The sequence below is a fragment of the Suillus subaureus genome (genome assembly GCF_016647635.1).
Source record: "Suillus subaureus strain MN1 chromosome Unknown BJ212scaffold_46, whole genome shotgun sequence".
In the NCBI taxonomy this organism is placed as follows: domain Eukaryota; kingdom Fungi; phylum Basidiomycota; class Agaricomycetes; order Boletales; family Suillaceae; genus Suillus; species Suillus subaureus.
In genome coordinates, this window is record NW_024538602.1 from 88,710 (window position 1) to 104,152 (window position 15,443).

The window sequence follows — 15,443 nt, forward strand, 5'->3', positions numbered from 1 at the left end:
ATGTGATGGATGAGTGGACACCGATGAGGTGGCAACCTTGCGTGAAGTTTGAAACCCAGGAAGCGAGTGCAGTACGTCGAAGTACGAAGGTCGCATACGAAGGTTCGCGCACGAAAAGGAAAGTCGACGTCGACTAGGATATCATTGGAGAGCGGTCAGTAGGTCGAGTGATATGCAGTGTAGACTCCAGTATAGAAATTATGACGCATCCTTGTAGGTGGTTGCAGAAGACTGGAGTACATAGCACTGACCGATTCCAAGGTGTCTGTGAAGAGAAAAACAAGGTATGTAATTGTCGTTAAGATCCTGAAAGAAATAGGTAGGAGAGGCGTGCACAGGAGGTTATGGGTTGCTGTTTGTCTGTAGAGATGTGGATCTCTGTGAGTGACAAGACAAGTTGGGGAAGACTAGGACTGTCAAGTATCTGCGGAGAAAAAACCATCGTCAAAGTCTCATAATAAATTGAAAGACTGTCTGCATTCTCTGTCAACGATAAGTCAGTTCTGGATGGATACCTAGAATATTCGACGGCTGCTCTTCGAAGTGATGCCGATGTACATGCCGTTGAACTGAAATTTTGTTTGTGGTACGTGGCAGGATTAGTTCAGGGACATCATTCACGGCACCACAAAAGTTTCGATACCGGTCATAAGAAGAGCGACATCGGGAAGGGGGTCCTGCTTATAGTCAAAAGCGTCACCACACACAACAGCTCCATCGGGGTTGTTGTGTTCATTTAGCTTGTCGGTCTTGGCATTCTAAAGGACCTTGCGAGCTCTACGAGGCTCAACTTCGTGCAGCAGCTGCGGAGCAGGCACGGAGGTACGATATTTATTTTTATACTCTTGAGTTGGGGGGTGGCGCATCGTTCGATACGCGCGGGGATATCTGCAATCAATAGTATACTGATGACTTGCAAAACATTGATAGTCATTAAAAGTCTTACAGAACTAGCCACGATGGTCCAGGCAGCTCACACGTGATTGATCACGGCCTGAAGGATGGAAATGGGACAACCTGCTCGGTCAACTCCCTGATCGCAATCCAGATGAGTCACCTCGAGAGCACCCACAGCTTGACAGAGGCGACATATCTCCGTACCCCGTGAGACAGTCGGACCCACAGCTACGGAACAAGACTGTGCAATCCAATACATGCGCGATTCGAGTTCAACGTCGTTTGTGGAATAACCTAGAGCGTGGACATTGTAAGAGTTGAAGGTTCCATGGGGGACATAAATTTGCGGGGTCTAAATTTAACACGGCTAAGTAGATCATTTCAGTGCAATCACATCCTTACGATAAATTAAAATAACGTGAGGTACGCGAGCGAGGAGTGTGGTGAATTAATTCAGTGATCGCTCGCACCTTTGTGTCGACAATGAGGGATGAGAATGGTGTACAAGCAGCTCACTCTCTAGAATGTGCCGCGATAAAGGGCTGTGCACTGGAGCGCAGCAGCACAGTAGCCGGTGTCGCGGATGGAAAGACGTGGAATTGCGACGGGTTCGGATTGAGTCATACGTGTTGTGCAATGCCGAATCGGCATCGGGTAATTCCGTGGGGTACTAGCAACACGCCTCCTCAACGAAGGGAGATAACACACTCACTCGACCATATCGACCAAGATGTTGACCGATTCGATAACAACAACACCCTCATTCTCATTCGACCCAACAGTAGATGACTTTTTCAACCTCGACATACTGAACTCAGCTCCCTCAGCTTTCACAACAGCTTCATCTTCATCTTCGTCCCCACGAAGCCCCTTCACTTTCTCATCTCCAAATGGCGCAGACGACGACTTCTTCGCCCAATTCTTAGACACTGATGAGTTAACAAAGGGTCCATCCCTATCATCACTCTCAGTCCCTTCATATGACTTTTTTGGCGCAACTCAAGGTAGCGCCAGTGCAAGTGGCTCAAGTCCTGAGAGTATCGATGCAAGCACTCCCATGTTCGCAATAGATCCACAACTAGTCGGAACTCCTGCTACTTCAAATGACCACTCAGACCAAGATTCTAACTCTGACGAAGAGCTAGAGCCAGAACCAGAGCTCGCACCACCTAAACGTTCTCGTCGTGGTGCTGTCGCTTCTGGTGGCATTAAGAAGTCATACTCTCCTTCTGAGAAGGACTTGAATTCAGGCGCGGGAAAATCAAAGCCCTCAAAGGACCCTGCCCCGCTCAGGATCCTCGAACCCGAGGACTGGCGCCCAAGTCCCGAAGAATACAAGAAGATGAGTAGCAGGGAGAAACGCCAGCTCAGAAACAAGATCAGCGCACGAAACTTTAGAGTGAGGCGAAAAGGTCAGTATCCCCTCTACCTCCCTTTCCTTCTCACTGACCCCTCCAATCAGAATATATCACAACCCTCGAAGGCGACATTGCAGAACGTGACCGCCTAATCGACGCAATCCGCTCAGAACTCGGCAGTTCCCGCTCAGAAAACACTGCCCTCCGTCAGGAAATTTCAGCCCTCAAGCGTTGCCTCCTCGATTCTCGCAATCCCCCCGACCTCCCACCCCCAGCAGAACTCCAAACAGGCGCGCCCCTCTCTCCACCTGGTTCACCCACACCTACGCCCGTATCCGTCCCATCAACAACCCCACTCATCACCCCAAACACCCAAAAAGACCTCCCTACATCTCCACGTCTGGGCGCACGCCCATTTTGGGGTGGATTCGGCGGTATGGGCGTTACACCTGTACATACGACGCTCATCCCACCCGTCGGCGTCAAAGGCGTTCTCCAAGAGAACATCAACCCTGCCTTACACTGCCCAGGCTCAATCGTCGAGAAGACGAACAGCCAACTCAACGGCCTCGGTATAGGCACGGGGCTGGGAATGGGCATAGGCGCATTCGATGCCTTTGCGGATACAAATCCATTCACGCTCAAGACCCTCGATGCGTATCGGATGCAATTGTGGGGTAAGATGGCTGCGCAGCATGCTCATGCAAACCCCCATGGGATGGGGTATACACCGCATGGATTGGCCTCAGGCCTCAAACCTGCGTATTTCGCATCACCGCCTTCTTCGAAATCGCAAGGACTCGGTGGGAAGAACGCGTATCCTTCGCCTCCTTCATCCCCTGGGTTCAAACCAGCACCGGTACCTACGAGGGAACAGGCTGCGTTTGCTGCTATTGCGTCGCAGACGTTGCTCGGCAAGCTTGGGAGCGCGTTTTGGGAGGCGTTTTCTGGGTCTGGGCCTGGTGCAGGTTCTGGTGTAGGTGGAAGTGGAAGTGTGATGAGAAAGGATTGGGACGCAGAAAAAGTGCGCAAGGTCCTCGAAGGCCGGGCAGTCGTCCGAGTCGTTGATCTCGATGAGCCCGTGCTCAGCAAACCATCTCCCTCTTCCTTGATGGTGCCTTCGAATATGATAGAGAGGAAGCAGTCGTTACCTCTGGGTATGGCGGAGAAGACACAGCCAAGTGGGAGTGGGTCAGCGACAGGACCGAGTACATGTTCGTACAAGGCGAATGTGTGCGATATTTTGGAGGAGAGTATGAGAAGCTTGACGATCTCGAAGAAGTAGAAGCAGGCGGGTCTGGCTTCTGTCTTCGCCCTCTTCTTTGTCTTCTCCTGATTCCTTTCATCGTCCCCGCGCTTTGCTCCCAGCCAATGGTTTCCTTTCTCTTCGTCGTTGAACTTGCAATAACAGCATCGCATCCGAATACTTTTCTCGTTCTTCGTAATCTAGTCCAACCCCCGCTCCGCCTCCGCTCTTGCGTTCTGCGCCTTCTGTGGTCTGATCATCTAAAGATTTTCCTACTGCTGTGATCGAATTTCGTTTCAACGGCTATTTCAGAATGTTCCATCTCCAAACGACTATTTCGTCCCAACGAATTGAATTGTTTGTCTCTCTCCCCACGTCTGTTTCGTTTTATATATTTGCTGTGCGTGGATGCTCGTCAGATCACGATCCTTATGCCCCCCCTTTCTCATCTCCGATTTGTGCTCCCCATTAATATCCTTTTCGCTCTTCCGATCGTGTCGTGCATTCTACCGCCACCGCTACATACTTACTCCCTCCAAATAGTAGTCTTTTATAGCTTGTTTGTTGTTCTTTTTTGTACGTATGAGATATGTGAGAATGGAATTGGAATGTTATTATATTAGACTTGTAATTTGGCGCGTTGGATCTCGCTACAGCACTGCAGTATGAGTTGCTCATCCTCCTAGGCCGACTTGTTGATGACACTTGTCTCTTGTTCAACCGCACCACGACTCTAGATTTTGTTATAGATTCTCTTGACAATGTTGTGTTGGATCCTTATGACACCACAAACGCAACCGTGACTCATCGTATTTCATACACTTAGAAGATGACCCAAACGCCTTTCGAATTGCAGGGACAGAGTCTGTCCACGATTTTAAAAAGTTATCAAGAATGCAAAGACCCATATTCGATCATTTGCTCAATGATAATCTCAACCTTTGAAAGGCTGAAGTCCTAGCTGAGTTCAGTACGTCAAGCCGTTATCGAATCGGCAATGCTGCGTAAGCTGACTAAATTCGCACAGCGTCCGCATCTTTCCATCCACGAAGCATATGCTGCTGCGCTCCACAGCCCAGCCCCCACAATTTCCTTCATGGAAGGTGTTGGAGGATATATGATAGGTAGTATGTAACCGATCTGACTTGTATACCGTTTCTATCCATCAGCTTCACTCAGAACTTGCTCGAAACCGATCATTGTCTTTCAAATCCAAACCAAGGCTTAATGGCGTTGAATCATTCGAGTAATCTTGCCTCGCTCGCGTATGTATTTCGAATTAATTTAATTTATGACTGCATTTAAAGGATCTACTCAGCTGTGCTAGATTTGGACCCCACAAAATGTACATGTCCTTCCATGGACCTTTCTCCGTATCATACAACATCCACGCTCTCGGTTATTCTGCTGCTACCGCATCACAAACGACGTTCCACTTGAAATTACGGATTACACGGTCTTATTCCCACAAGGTGGGGAGATATATTGCCTCCCTGAAGCTGCGGGTACTCTCGAGGTGACGCCTCTGCCATCTAGGTCGCGATCAAGGAATCGACTGAGCAGGTTGGCTTAATTTCCATCTACGACCCCTGTCAAACCGCCTGGGCATCGTGGCTAGCCAGGCATATCGGTAGACAGACGTGACTATTCAAATGGATCCTTGGGCGGTCCAAGTTCCGTATGACTAGCCATGTTTGTATCCAGGATATCGTTATCCCCTCCGTTTGTATCGAACGGCACGCCACCCCCCGCTCAAGAGTATAGAAATAAGTATCGTACCTATGTGCTTGTCCCGCAGCTACAGCACAAAATCGAGCTCGCAGAGAAGGCTCTTCAGAATACCAAAATCAACAAGCTAAATAAACACAACAACCCTGATGCAGTTGTTGCACATTGTGACGCTTCTGAAAATTCGCAAGGGCCCTTTCCCGATGTCGCTCGTCTTGTGGTCGGTATCGAGACCGTTGTGGCGCCATCGATGGTGTCACTGGAACAGTCCTGCCACGTGCCACGAACAAATTTACAATTCGACAGAGTATCTGCCTCGTACATCGGCATCAATTTGAAGAGCCACTGTTAAGCTGTCGAAGTACTCTAGGTGTCTCATCGTCCAGAACTGACTTATCGTTCCCAGAGAATGCAGGACGCTTTCTCTTGGATATCGCTGCCACTTGATCACTGTCAAGCACGAAACAGAGAGCGGTAAGGTGTTCGTTCTCGTGACGAGCACGTGAGACACGCCTTGGAGTCCATGGCATGTGTCAGTTCGAATACCAACTTTGGTCACTTGGTATATGTTTACTACATTCTTAATCGCCAGTAATCACCCTCGCCTAGTGCGAGTTATGTCAATATTGTCACTTTTCCTGCCTACTGAGCACCGCTTCGTCTAGATTAGTTCCGGAAGTTCCAATCATTGTTACACGACGTGAATGCCTCGCAGACTCCATCGACTGCAGCGAAGCAGACAGAATATCCTTGCGGTCGCCCTCAGGCCGGCATTTGGTTCTATACCTTGAAGTCGCGTGCTTGATGCATGATGCCTGGGTTATATACAAGTAGTACTGCATACAATTTACATACAAAAGGCATCTCGTTCTAAGTCTTCGCCACTCGCACTCAATATACTCTCCTACAACCCATCCACCACTGCGGTCCATGCCCGACCAAGTTGGTGATGTAGTCCATCTGTTCTTGACTAGGACGCTCTTCAAAGGAGTCTTCTTCATCCGAGCACACAGTGAGCTCGTAAACTGTCTGAATTTGAAAGGCCAGAAGTTCTTCGTCGGAGAGCACGTCGTCGTAGTCACCATCATACACAGCGATCCACTCGGGAGGCACCGAGCCACCCTTGGGATTAAAGCAAGTGATGGGATCTAAATCACTGATGCCTGTTAGATCCATAAGGCGTTCGTATGCTCGTAGGATGGCATTGGTTTGATAGCATTTGGTATTGCGATCGCGCAATTCTTCTGGGCAGTGTTGCTCCGCAAATCGGACTAGCCATTCGCGAGAGATTGCATATCCGTAGAACCGGACGTGAGGCTGCTTTTCGGACGGACAATTCTAATCCGTCGTTGTCTGATTGAATCCGAAGTCGAGATCTATGACCATTAGAAAGTAAATAAATGATGAAAGATGGGTTCTACCTTTAGTGCATTAAAGAGTAGAGAAGACATGGTGTTGATAGAGATGTGAGATAATTAAGAGTGACTGTTGCGATTGAGGGTGAAGTTATCCAATGCGAGGAGACAGAGATTCCAATGAAGTTCGTGCTATTTATTTGGTTTGCAATTATGTATACAGCCGCAGCGAGTTGTGGACGGATTGTCACGGTGGTAATTAATGTACCGTCAACGCAAAGGACGGATAGTAGAGGGCGTGCCAGCTGAATTGGAGCACCTGAGCGGCATGACCGACCAATCTTTTGAGTTGCTAGACAAAACAGGACGGTCAGCACGGGCTTTCGACATTATAGCACGCCGAATTGAGGGCCGGGAGAGGAAGATGTGGCATTTATGATACACTTTGTATACAGATATAATCCGGTGGACATTCTGTCAAAAAATATAGAATGTTTCGAGTAGATGTATGTGCCTATGCATACATACGTCGTTGCGTGTCAATGCTGCACGATGAGTGGATTGCCCTTGGGATCCGACGACAGCGATTCAAGGTGCTGCAAATGAAATCACCTCCTTAGCGGACTTCCCTTCAGCAGTATCTTCTTCCCCTTGAGCTCTAGCATCTTATCTATGCAAGTGAGGTCACGAGTTGTAGACCAGAGAATGCAAATGCAAAGAGTGTGCAGGGCTCACAGCTTGAACACCGTAAGTTGTGACGAGGCGCATGCCGCGCAGGAGGAACCGTGAGTCCTACTGGTGCTTCGCCGCTTCGGACATTGACGGGAACAGTCTTACATAATCTGAACTCTTCGCTGCTTTCGTTCAACACTTCAATACACTCGACTTCTGCAGAACCCAAAAAACATGGTGAGGTTATCTCAACGTGTATGTTACCTTACACTGAAATGCATCTAGGGAGGTGGTGCTAGATATCCATACCCGAAGCATGTGTGGTCCCCTGCTGGTATGTCCAAGCGGCTAGTTCCGAGCTACTGAACTTGACAATGCCTCAGGTGGCTGGTGGGCCCGTCCTGCGAATTGGCGGAGTAACACGTTCATAACTTTTGCTGGTATGTTTGCCATTGCGTACGGAGTCTGGACTGTCAGTGCAGATCGTGAGGTGCGAAACTTGATTTCTCGTTTCTTGCAATCGTACTTATTTCGCGTTGCTTGAGCAGGTCAGACACATTCAACCTGACCGACCGATTCCGTCTATGATGGTACGTTCTTCCACCTTGTGTGCTCCTAGTTTTGCTCACTCTTTTGTAGTGGGCAAAACAGTACAAGGACCAGTCTCGCGAGAGCTAGGACGGGTAGCTGGGAGTGTATGTTTTAATAAGACGGATCATCTTGTCCCATTCGGTTATATCCTTCATCATATATATATTGCCAGCCCTACCTGACCCTCTCAATTTTGCGTCTTTTGGGACTGTCGACTGAACTGGCCAGGGGGAAACATGAAATGCTCCCTGATATTCCAGAGCGGTGCCGAAAGGGTGCGTTACTGTATTCCGGGTCTAGAACTTGTTCAGAATGCCATTGTACATATTGACACATGTCAAAATCGCTATGATGTTCCTAGTGTGAACAGAAGATATGCCAGATTATATAGTATATCGCTCATATGTATAACCTAATCAACCGACGTGAACAATACTTCATATTTCAGCTTCGTCGGGCCCGAAAGGATCCCAGTCACTTGGTTTTTCTTCCGCTGCAGGGTCTTCATCATCGTCAAGCTCATCGTCCTCTTCTTCCCTCTTGTCATCCCCGTCATCCCAGTCATTCGGAGTTTTGCTCACCTTCTTCGTCAACTCGAGCATTCGTTTGTTTGCATAGTCAACACGGCGCTTCGCTGATGGTGAGGCGGGGAATGGGGTGATAGCTGAAGAGGCAGAGGATGAATAGGCGAGGGAGAAGATTGATGAAGAAAGTGACGAGGGCGATGAAAAACCGATGGAGGAGCACATGGGAAGAGTTGACGATGACTACAAAAATTTGGTCAGCATATTTGCATATCAAGGCGCAGAAGGGAACATACGATATCAGGATCAACTTCCTCTTCTGCATCAACATCCTCTTCCCCTACGCCACATTCTAGGCGCTCCTGCTCTTCCTCAGCCTTCAAGAATTTCTCAAACGCCAATATACCATTCCACCGGGTTACTTCAATGCCAGTGAGGATAATGGAAGACGTTGCCGAAGGTGGTGCGAATAGGTCTATGGAGCCCCACGCCATGAAGAGGAAAGGCTTATTGCCAACGCCCTTGCGACCTGGGATCTTCTTCGTGTTTAATGTTATGTGAATTTGAATCGTAGAGTCGTGATGCTATTCATGAACATGAGATTTGTCCAGGAGCATAAAAGACAAAAGGCGTACATATATGATACCTTTCTCAAGGTCCCCGCCCGGAGCCCAGAGCTGCGAAAGCTTGAAGTCCTCTTCCGCTTCCCACTGCCAAATGTCGTCTTCGCCATCTTCAGCGTCAAGCAAGCTACCCTCTGAGCCATTGCCAGGATAGTGATACGGGTCTCTTGTGGTAGACGCTTTGACCGTTGTGTTCCCGCTTGTTATCTCCCCAGAGCGCGAAATTTCTATGTCTTTTTGCACTTCGAATAAATGCCCTGGCTCAGGATCGAATCCCAGAGCTGTTTGTTTACCCTTGGACGAAGAGGACACTGGGTGCTTTGCATGTAGTGGGATGCTGGCGTGCCGTGCGGCACGTCGAAAACGGTATGATCCGCCCATCTCGCTTTCCTTCGCTGGCTGGAAGACAAACTTGATAAGCTTCCGCAGGTGACCGAGTGTGTAGGTCAGAGGGACTTGAACGACTCTGTAGACCCCATCTTTGTTTGCGTGGCTTCTGCCGTCACCATCCGGGCGGATAAGCTGGAAGCGAAGTGGTAAGTGCTTCGCATACGAAGAAGGGCGGGGAAGTGTGGTGCTCGTTGTCAGCCGCCGAGCGCGACCAAATGGGTTGGTAGGAGAGTCAGAGGGCACTTTCCAGTTTCTGAGACTACTAGGTGTTCTGGGTGTTGCATACAATGAAGAAGCTGAGGTGAACGGCGACGACGGCGGTAAAGAACGCGACAGTTGTCGACGTTTAGGACCACGGGGTGATGCTGAAGGGCTTTCATAGACGTCTAACGGTCGTTTAGAGACCATCATTAATCTCTGCAGAACTAGGGTGGTTGAACAAGAGACTGGAAGAGGATCTTTTAAAACTGTCTCCGATCGTCGCTTTGATCAAGATGTGGACCGGAACAATAATTGTCCACGCTTGTCAAACGCGTCGCGTAATTTTCAACAGCTACACGATCACGTGATTGACGCGGCTGGTCTGAAGTGAGTCGAGACTCGAAGTCTCGATTCTCGAACTCATTTCACGCTCAGAGTCCCACTACTCTTCTTCCAATTCACTCGATGACTGCGAATACATTTGCAGAAGAATAATTTCGCCTTTGAGAAGACACCAGGGTGTTGCCGAGTAACGAGATCGAATTAACAAAACATGACAATCCTGGCCTTTGGTGGCGGCAGTACCAGTCGAGACATCTGCTTTAACGATGGCATACACAGTCTGGTTGCGCTCTAAATCAGTATTATTGGCCTCGCTGTCAACAATGATTCAGTAATCACTGCATTTGCAAACAACGGGAACTTGGAAGCTTGCACCATTCGCTGACGTGCCAGTGAGTGTTCGCTCCTTCGAACCCAACTATTTATGGGCTCATTTCGTTTGTCGAGCCTTGCTTGTTCTATGATGGGATGAGCGTCGACATATTTTTTGCGCCAAATATCCTTGCATGTAATAGATGATCTCAAATTGTGTTCTTCCGCCATATTCAGAGAGCTGACATGCATTAACTGATGAGTAAATTTCAATGTCAACAAGATCACTGGCAGCCCGAAGCAGGCCACTTAGGCTTCAAGTTGGTTATATTGCAAACTTGAAGTAACAACCAACACATGCAGCGCAAGGAGCAGCTTTGAATATAGAAGATGACAAGTGCCAGTGGCGCATGAAGCTAAGGAGCTCACCTTCCAGGTCCATCTGATCATCGAGGATAATCATGCCCGTACCTGTACTACATGCCAAAAATTTGGTTTCTCCACTGCTATGGTGGGCCAACTGCGATTTTGTCAAATTACGCTTACCCTCTGCGAGGTTTAATAGGACGCCTCCCATCAAGGGTTTGGCCGACAACGCCGCGGAAGTGATAACAAATCATCGGATTGAGATCCTAGTACATATCTGAGTCCCCTTGAGAAACGTGGTTCTCCTTTGTCCTCGTCATCGTTGCTGCTTTGATGGCATCTGTATCTGCCAGTGACGCTGCAACTGAGCGCTGTCCTGTCTTTTGCACTTGTCATCATCACTGCAGCGGCTGCAAAACACCAAAATGTGTGAGTACTTATGAGTAGTTTGTGATCTGGATTTGACTACATGACTCACCAGCATGGTGTTATAAACTCCTGTGCGACAGGAGTTGAACAATGTGTTTGCTTCTGAACAAATTTTACTGCTGCACGAGCAATCGAGATCTTGGAAGAGAGGACATCTGTGGTGTCTGCCGTTACCACCAAGCAAGACCATTATGTAGTGTGCCAGCGGGCCGTGCGAGGATACCAGCAGCTAGAGAACGACACCCCGCTGTAGTTGCAATAAGCAAGCGTCTCGGAATTGCAAGTTGTCACCGATGTCATCCTGAGCACTGGAAGTAGTGCGGGTCTTGGCACGATACGATTCATTTGGCTTGATAACAAGGACAGAAGCAGCCAGCACAGCATGTATTGCGCACTCGTGGGGTCACTTACCAATTTTTCCAAAGTTCGTATGTACAACTTGGATGTTTGACACTCGAGTCGATGATCATTAATGCCGCATGATGCAGCGTCTTGCGATACAGGAGCTCTACTGATACTTCAACCATGGTCGTAAATATTATATTACCTTGAAAGTAGAAGACCGCAGAACGTTGATGATGCGTCACTAGGTTACGTATTTGTACTAGTAACCCAACTTGTCAGCAAGCTGGAGTAACATCATGATAAGGTACTTGTAAGCAATGTTCGCACGTTTTCACCAAAGGTTATTTCTGGGCTTTTACAGTTGCTCCTCGCGCGCCTTCAACTGAATTGTGCACGCTTCCACAACAACCAAACTGGCCCATGATGTCGACTCAGGCGTCCAACGCGCATGCGCCACCCTCTGTCACTTTTCATGACGAACACAAGATACCCATCCTCACCACTCATCACGATAAACTAGATCATTTCCAGCTAGACAAGCAAGGACGCACCGACGCACCGTATGTTGAGGATGTGTACGAAACCGTACTTCCATGGTGGAGAGCAACTATACGAGCCCGAATTCTCAGTTCGATGAAACGAGAAAGTCTAATATTGGCCCGGATGCAGGCTAGTGTTATTTATTGTTTCAACATGTCCATGTATTTCATGACTTTCTGTAGGAATCCATACGACACCCGTGGTTGGACTTGTATTTCCTCTATAGTTCAACTCTTGGAACCCATACGTTCTTCATGATTGGCCTACCGTTAACATTTTTCTTTGGCTACGAGGAGCTCGGACGAGGGTACGATCTACTTATCTGTCAATTATTGCAACTCAAAACGCGAGCAGCCTGGTGATTGTTTTGGCTTCCGGAGTCTACATTGTTTCGTTTTTGAAGGACCTTATTTGTTCACCTCGTCCATTGGCCCCTCCTGTAACGCGACTGAGTAGGTGAACACGATTCCTCCATAGCAAAGTTTATCGACTGCATTCTTCCAGCGATCGGGACGCACCACCTTGAGTACGGGTTTCCCTCAACGCATTCTACGAACAGCGTATCCATGGCGCTTTTTATCTTCGGCTACGTTAGAAGCGCCTACATTCAATCAAACGCAATCTCATCGTCGCTCTACTATGGGTCATGCGCCATCCTTGTAATATACGCCGTGACTGTAGTCTTCGGCCGATTGTACACAGGCATGCATTCCTTTACCGACTGTGCGGTTGGTGTCTTCCTTGGGGTGGTAATCTGGGGGGCCTATGTGATTATGAAAGAGACGTTTGGGAATTGGCTGGCAACTGCACACTGGATAGGTGATGCCTTCCATCCTTGCTGGTATTCCTACTCATTTCTTTTCAGTTCCGCTGACAATGATTCCCATCTGTCTACTTCTTGTACATTACCACCCACATCCTGTTGATGACTGCCCATGCTTCGAGGATGCCATCGCGTTTGTCTCTGTCTTCCTTGGAATTGCACTATGCCGGTGGCACAGCGTGTACTCTGGTGTTGACGAGCGCTTCTTAAGTTCCGTGATGCCTGGATCTCAAGGAACCGTGTGGACTTGGGAGGATAGAGCTTCATGGTGGACTCTAGCTTGTGCCAAAGTTACCGTCGGTCCGTTTCCGTTTCTTTTCCATCCCGTTTTCATTCATACTTACATATATCTGCGCAGGCATCCTCGTAATTTTTGTATGGCGAATTCTCGCCAAGTCGCTCCTGCACCTCGTTCTTCCTCCTCTTTTCCGTCTTCTTGCATCCTCCTTTGATCTGCCACATCGACGCTTCTATACCCCTGCAACAGATTACCAACACATGCCAGTTGAAAGCAGTTTGCGCCCGATTCCGAGTGTTATCGACCTTCCTGGTGTCCTAGAGGTTAGCGCAATCAGGGAAAGGTCGGCGTTGGGAAGAACAAGTGAGGTCAAGCGAAGAGGTGTGAAGTCGAATGACGGTTCACCATCAGTCAATGGAGAAAATTACAGCGGATCCGAGCTCGAGAATAGCAACGGGCCATCTCAACGCAAGGAAGTTAAGCACTACGATGCTGATGGTGAGCGCACTGTCCGCCTCTTTGATAGACGTCGAATTCTGGGACTAACTTGTATCAGTGTTGACGAAGGTAGTGGTCTATGCTGGCATGGCAATCTTGGCTGGCGAAGGTTTGCCCGTTACATTTGCCCTTTTGGGCTGGGGCGTCAAGCTATGATGATAGCTTTACTGGCTATGAATGATGTATGTAGTAACTAATTGTGGATGTTGGTATTTCTTTGACATGCTACTTGAATCCTCCTTGATTTCATGCGTGATTGCCTTTGGGCAATGTGATGTGAGAGCCGTCTTCGATTTTTTAATGAGCAAGATGAAAACTAAATTGGTACTTGATACTTTCTGGCTAGGGGGGATTAAAATTAGCGCCATGTACACGTTGCCTGTGAGCAGGAGTCTGTAGTACTGCATCTACACGCGAAATCTTTCATTGTGGCATTGAGACAATTCAGGGTACGTGGGTGTGCTGACTTTGCCCCCTGAGAACAAGGTCGTTGGTTCAGGTAAAATACCTTGGACGGTGCTCCGATATAGCTCCCAGGATCGTGCGTGCAACAGCGCCCAATGTTCAAACTTTTTCGACGGCAGCAGCAACAATCCTCTTCTGTTCCTTTAGTTTCCGATCCGTATCTAAAGGAGGTACCAGTGAACATAAATACAATGTCCTCTTTATTCTACACGCGCAACATCATCTCCAATGTCCCAGGAATGGCTCGATTTTTGGGTACGCGCTCTTACAAATCATTGAATGTGACCCATCAGCGAGTTGTTCGCTCTGACAACCGTGCGCGTGAACTCCGTCAAGACTCATGCTAGGTATTAAATAGACAACAGGTGCATGCTCAGTGTCACACTGTTTGTTGTCCATGGGGCGATGCCTTGTGTTAGACAGAACCTACAAATTTATGTAGCATCACATTGTATCTGACCCATCTCTGTATGTCAATTGCTGGAATAAGTTTCTTTGTTAACTAAGTCTAGGGTCAGTTTCCCGAATGCACTGAACAGAACAGGAGACTCACTTGTCTCGGTAATTCCCCCAGTATTCTCCATGTACCATGCAGCTCGCATCAAGCTCAATGCTTCCTCTGGGTACCACCAATGCAGCGCAGTGTATAAAATGCGTCCCAGGGTGCGCGTAGCATCCAGAATAGGAGCTGGCGCTGGGGTCAACCATCCATCCAGATCAGCTTCCATACAATTCTATCTGGTAAGAATTCTGAGCGTTCTGCCTCGGGCTGATGCATCGGAGCGGTCCCAACTGCACATCATCGCATCGCGATTTCGTCACCTTCAACATTGTACAATATTCAGTGCTTGTCGTCGTATCTCTATTGCACTTTTCCCTACTATGCCTGCCCTTCTTAGAACTTGTCAGTTTACATTTGCGATGAATCTCATATGGACCCTCACCATCATATCTTCAGGACACGATATGTGTACACACAATGTGCCTATTAACATCTGCAAGATGCCGAGCAGTTGAGAAAGACGCCAGAGTTCCTCGGAAGATAAACACGGAGGAAATTACACACCTATTGCACAGAAAATTGCAGGCGATGCAGTCCAATCGCAACACCCTCCATGCACGTCATTCACTCCCAAGTGTCAACATCTCGGTAATGACGAACCAACGATAGCACGATGGTCGAGATAGCTGCGTTGGTATTTACGATAATCAAAACTGGGTGTTGGGCAGGCATGGTATTATTACGAGTGACGCAGATTGACGCTAAAATACGAGAAAGAGTAAGTCGAAAGCTGACAAGAGTAACCTACTTAGCGGAATTATGTTGCTTAGCTCACAGAAGCACGCAAGTGAATAGGCAAGTCGCTATACCTAAAAGCCAACACATTTAAATTGCGAGTTCACGGCCCCATACAACAGTACTAGAAAATATTCTTCGAATGATCCTGTAGAAGTTCCGATGGTAGTCAGCGATCACAGTAAGCGGCCAGATCTAGCCCT

The 15,443-nt window shown here is 48.3% G+C and overlaps 5 protein-coding genes across 5 annotated transcripts; 3 read left to right on the forward strand and 2 right to left on the reverse strand.

The window, feature by feature from the left end:
* Window positions 1–1,607: 1,607 nt before the first annotated feature.
* On the forward strand, window positions 1,608–3,540 carry BJ212DRAFT_1468459 (uncharacterized protein; the record flags this gene model as incomplete). Its single annotated transcript, XM_041338995.1, has 3 exons — window positions 1,608–2,309; window positions 2,360–3,369; window positions 3,433–3,540. Exons 1-3 carry the CDS (start codon window positions 1,628–1,630, stop codon window positions 3,538–3,540), a joined length of 1,800 nt encoding a protein of 599 aa, XP_041187771.1. The 5' UTR covers window positions 1,608–1,627.
* A 2,481-nt stretch (window positions 3,541–6,021) lies between these two features.
* Window positions 6,022–6,417, reverse strand: BJ212DRAFT_1388669 (uncharacterized protein). The gene has a single exon (XM_041336934.1). The coding sequence runs from the start codon at window positions 6,403–6,405 to the stop codon at window positions 6,121–6,123; it is 285 nt and encodes a 94-aa protein (XP_041187772.1). The 5' UTR covers window positions 6,406–6,417; the 3' UTR covers window positions 6,022–6,120.
* Window positions 6,418–7,436: 1,019 nt separating this feature from the next.
* On the forward strand, window positions 7,437–8,180 carry BJ212DRAFT_1388675 (uncharacterized protein). The gene is made up of 5 exons (XM_041336935.1): window positions 7,437–7,493; window positions 7,542–7,590; window positions 7,640–7,746; window positions 7,805–7,846; window positions 7,896–8,180. The coding sequence occupies exons 1-5, from the start codon at window positions 7,491–7,493 to the stop codon at window positions 7,932–7,934; spliced, it is 240 nt and encodes a 79-aa protein (XP_041187773.1). The 5' UTR covers window positions 7,437–7,490; the 3' UTR covers window positions 7,935–8,180.
* Window positions 8,181–9,897, reverse strand: BJ212DRAFT_1388680 (uncharacterized protein). Its single transcript, XM_041336936.1, has 3 exons — window positions 9,007–9,897; window positions 8,668–8,955; window positions 8,181–8,614 (listed from the first exon to the last, which is right to left on the reverse strand). The coding sequence occupies exons 1-3, from the start codon at window positions 9,793–9,795 to the stop codon at window positions 8,285–8,287; spliced, it is 1,407 nt and encodes a 468-aa protein (XP_041187774.1). The 5' UTR covers window positions 9,796–9,897; the 3' UTR covers window positions 8,181–8,284.
* A 1,786-nt stretch (window positions 9,898–11,683) lies between these two features.
* BJ212DRAFT_1388693 (PAP2 superfamily-domain-containing protein) lies at window positions 11,684–13,919 on the forward strand. Its single transcript, XM_041336937.1, has 8 exons — window positions 11,684–12,048; window positions 12,102–12,226; window positions 12,274–12,371; window positions 12,424–12,738; window positions 12,785–13,042; window positions 13,101–13,478; window positions 13,537–13,754; window positions 13,825–13,919. The coding sequence occupies exons 1-7, from the start codon at window positions 11,800–11,802 to the stop codon at window positions 13,632–13,634; spliced, it is 1,521 nt and encodes a 506-aa protein (XP_041187775.1). The 5' UTR covers window positions 11,684–11,799; the 3' UTR covers window positions 13,635–13,754; window positions 13,825–13,919.
* The last annotated feature ends 1,524 nt before the right edge of the window (window positions 13,920–15,443 follow it).

Excerpts from the sequence above, each read along its gene's own strand:
- BJ212DRAFT_1388669 (XM_041336934.1), bottom strand. The coding sequence starts at position 6,405 with ATGGATCTAACAGGCATCAGTGATTTAGATCCCATCACTTGCTTTAAT.
- BJ212DRAFT_1388675 (XM_041336935.1), top strand. Across the intron at positions 7,591-7,639 it reads GCATGTGTGGTCCCCTGCTG|GTGGCTGGTGGGCCCGTCCT; the intron begins GTATGTCCAAGC and ends ACAATGCCTCAG. Across the intron at positions 7,747-7,804 it reads CTGTCAGTGCAGATCGTGAG|GTCAGACACATTCAACCTGA; the intron begins GTGCGAAACTTG and ends TTGCTTGAGCAG.
- BJ212DRAFT_1388680 (XM_041336936.1), bottom strand. The coding sequence starts at position 9,795 with ATGATGGTCTCTAAACGACCGTTAGACGTCTATGAAAGCCCTTCAGCA. Across the intron at positions 8,956-9,006 it reads TTGAGAAAGGTATCATATAT|CATCACGACTCTACGATTCA; the intron begins GTACGCCTTTTG and ends GTTCATGAATAG. Across the intron at positions 8,615-8,667 it reads AGGAAGTTGATCCTGATATC|TCATCGTCAACTCTTCCCAT; the intron begins GTATGTTCCCTT and ends AAATTTTTGTAG.
- BJ212DRAFT_1388693 (XM_041336937.1), top strand. The coding sequence starts at position 11,800 with ATGATGTCGACTCAGGCGTCCAACGCGCATGCGCCACCCTCTGTCACT. Across the intron at positions 13,043-13,100 it reads TTGTGCCAAAGTTACCGTCG|GCATCCTCGTAATTTTTGTA; the intron begins GTCCGTTTCCGT and ends ATATCTGCGCAG. Across the intron at positions 13,479-13,536 it reads TAAGCACTACGATGCTGATG|TGTTGACGAAGGTAGTGGTC; the intron begins GTGAGCGCACTG and ends AACTTGTATCAG.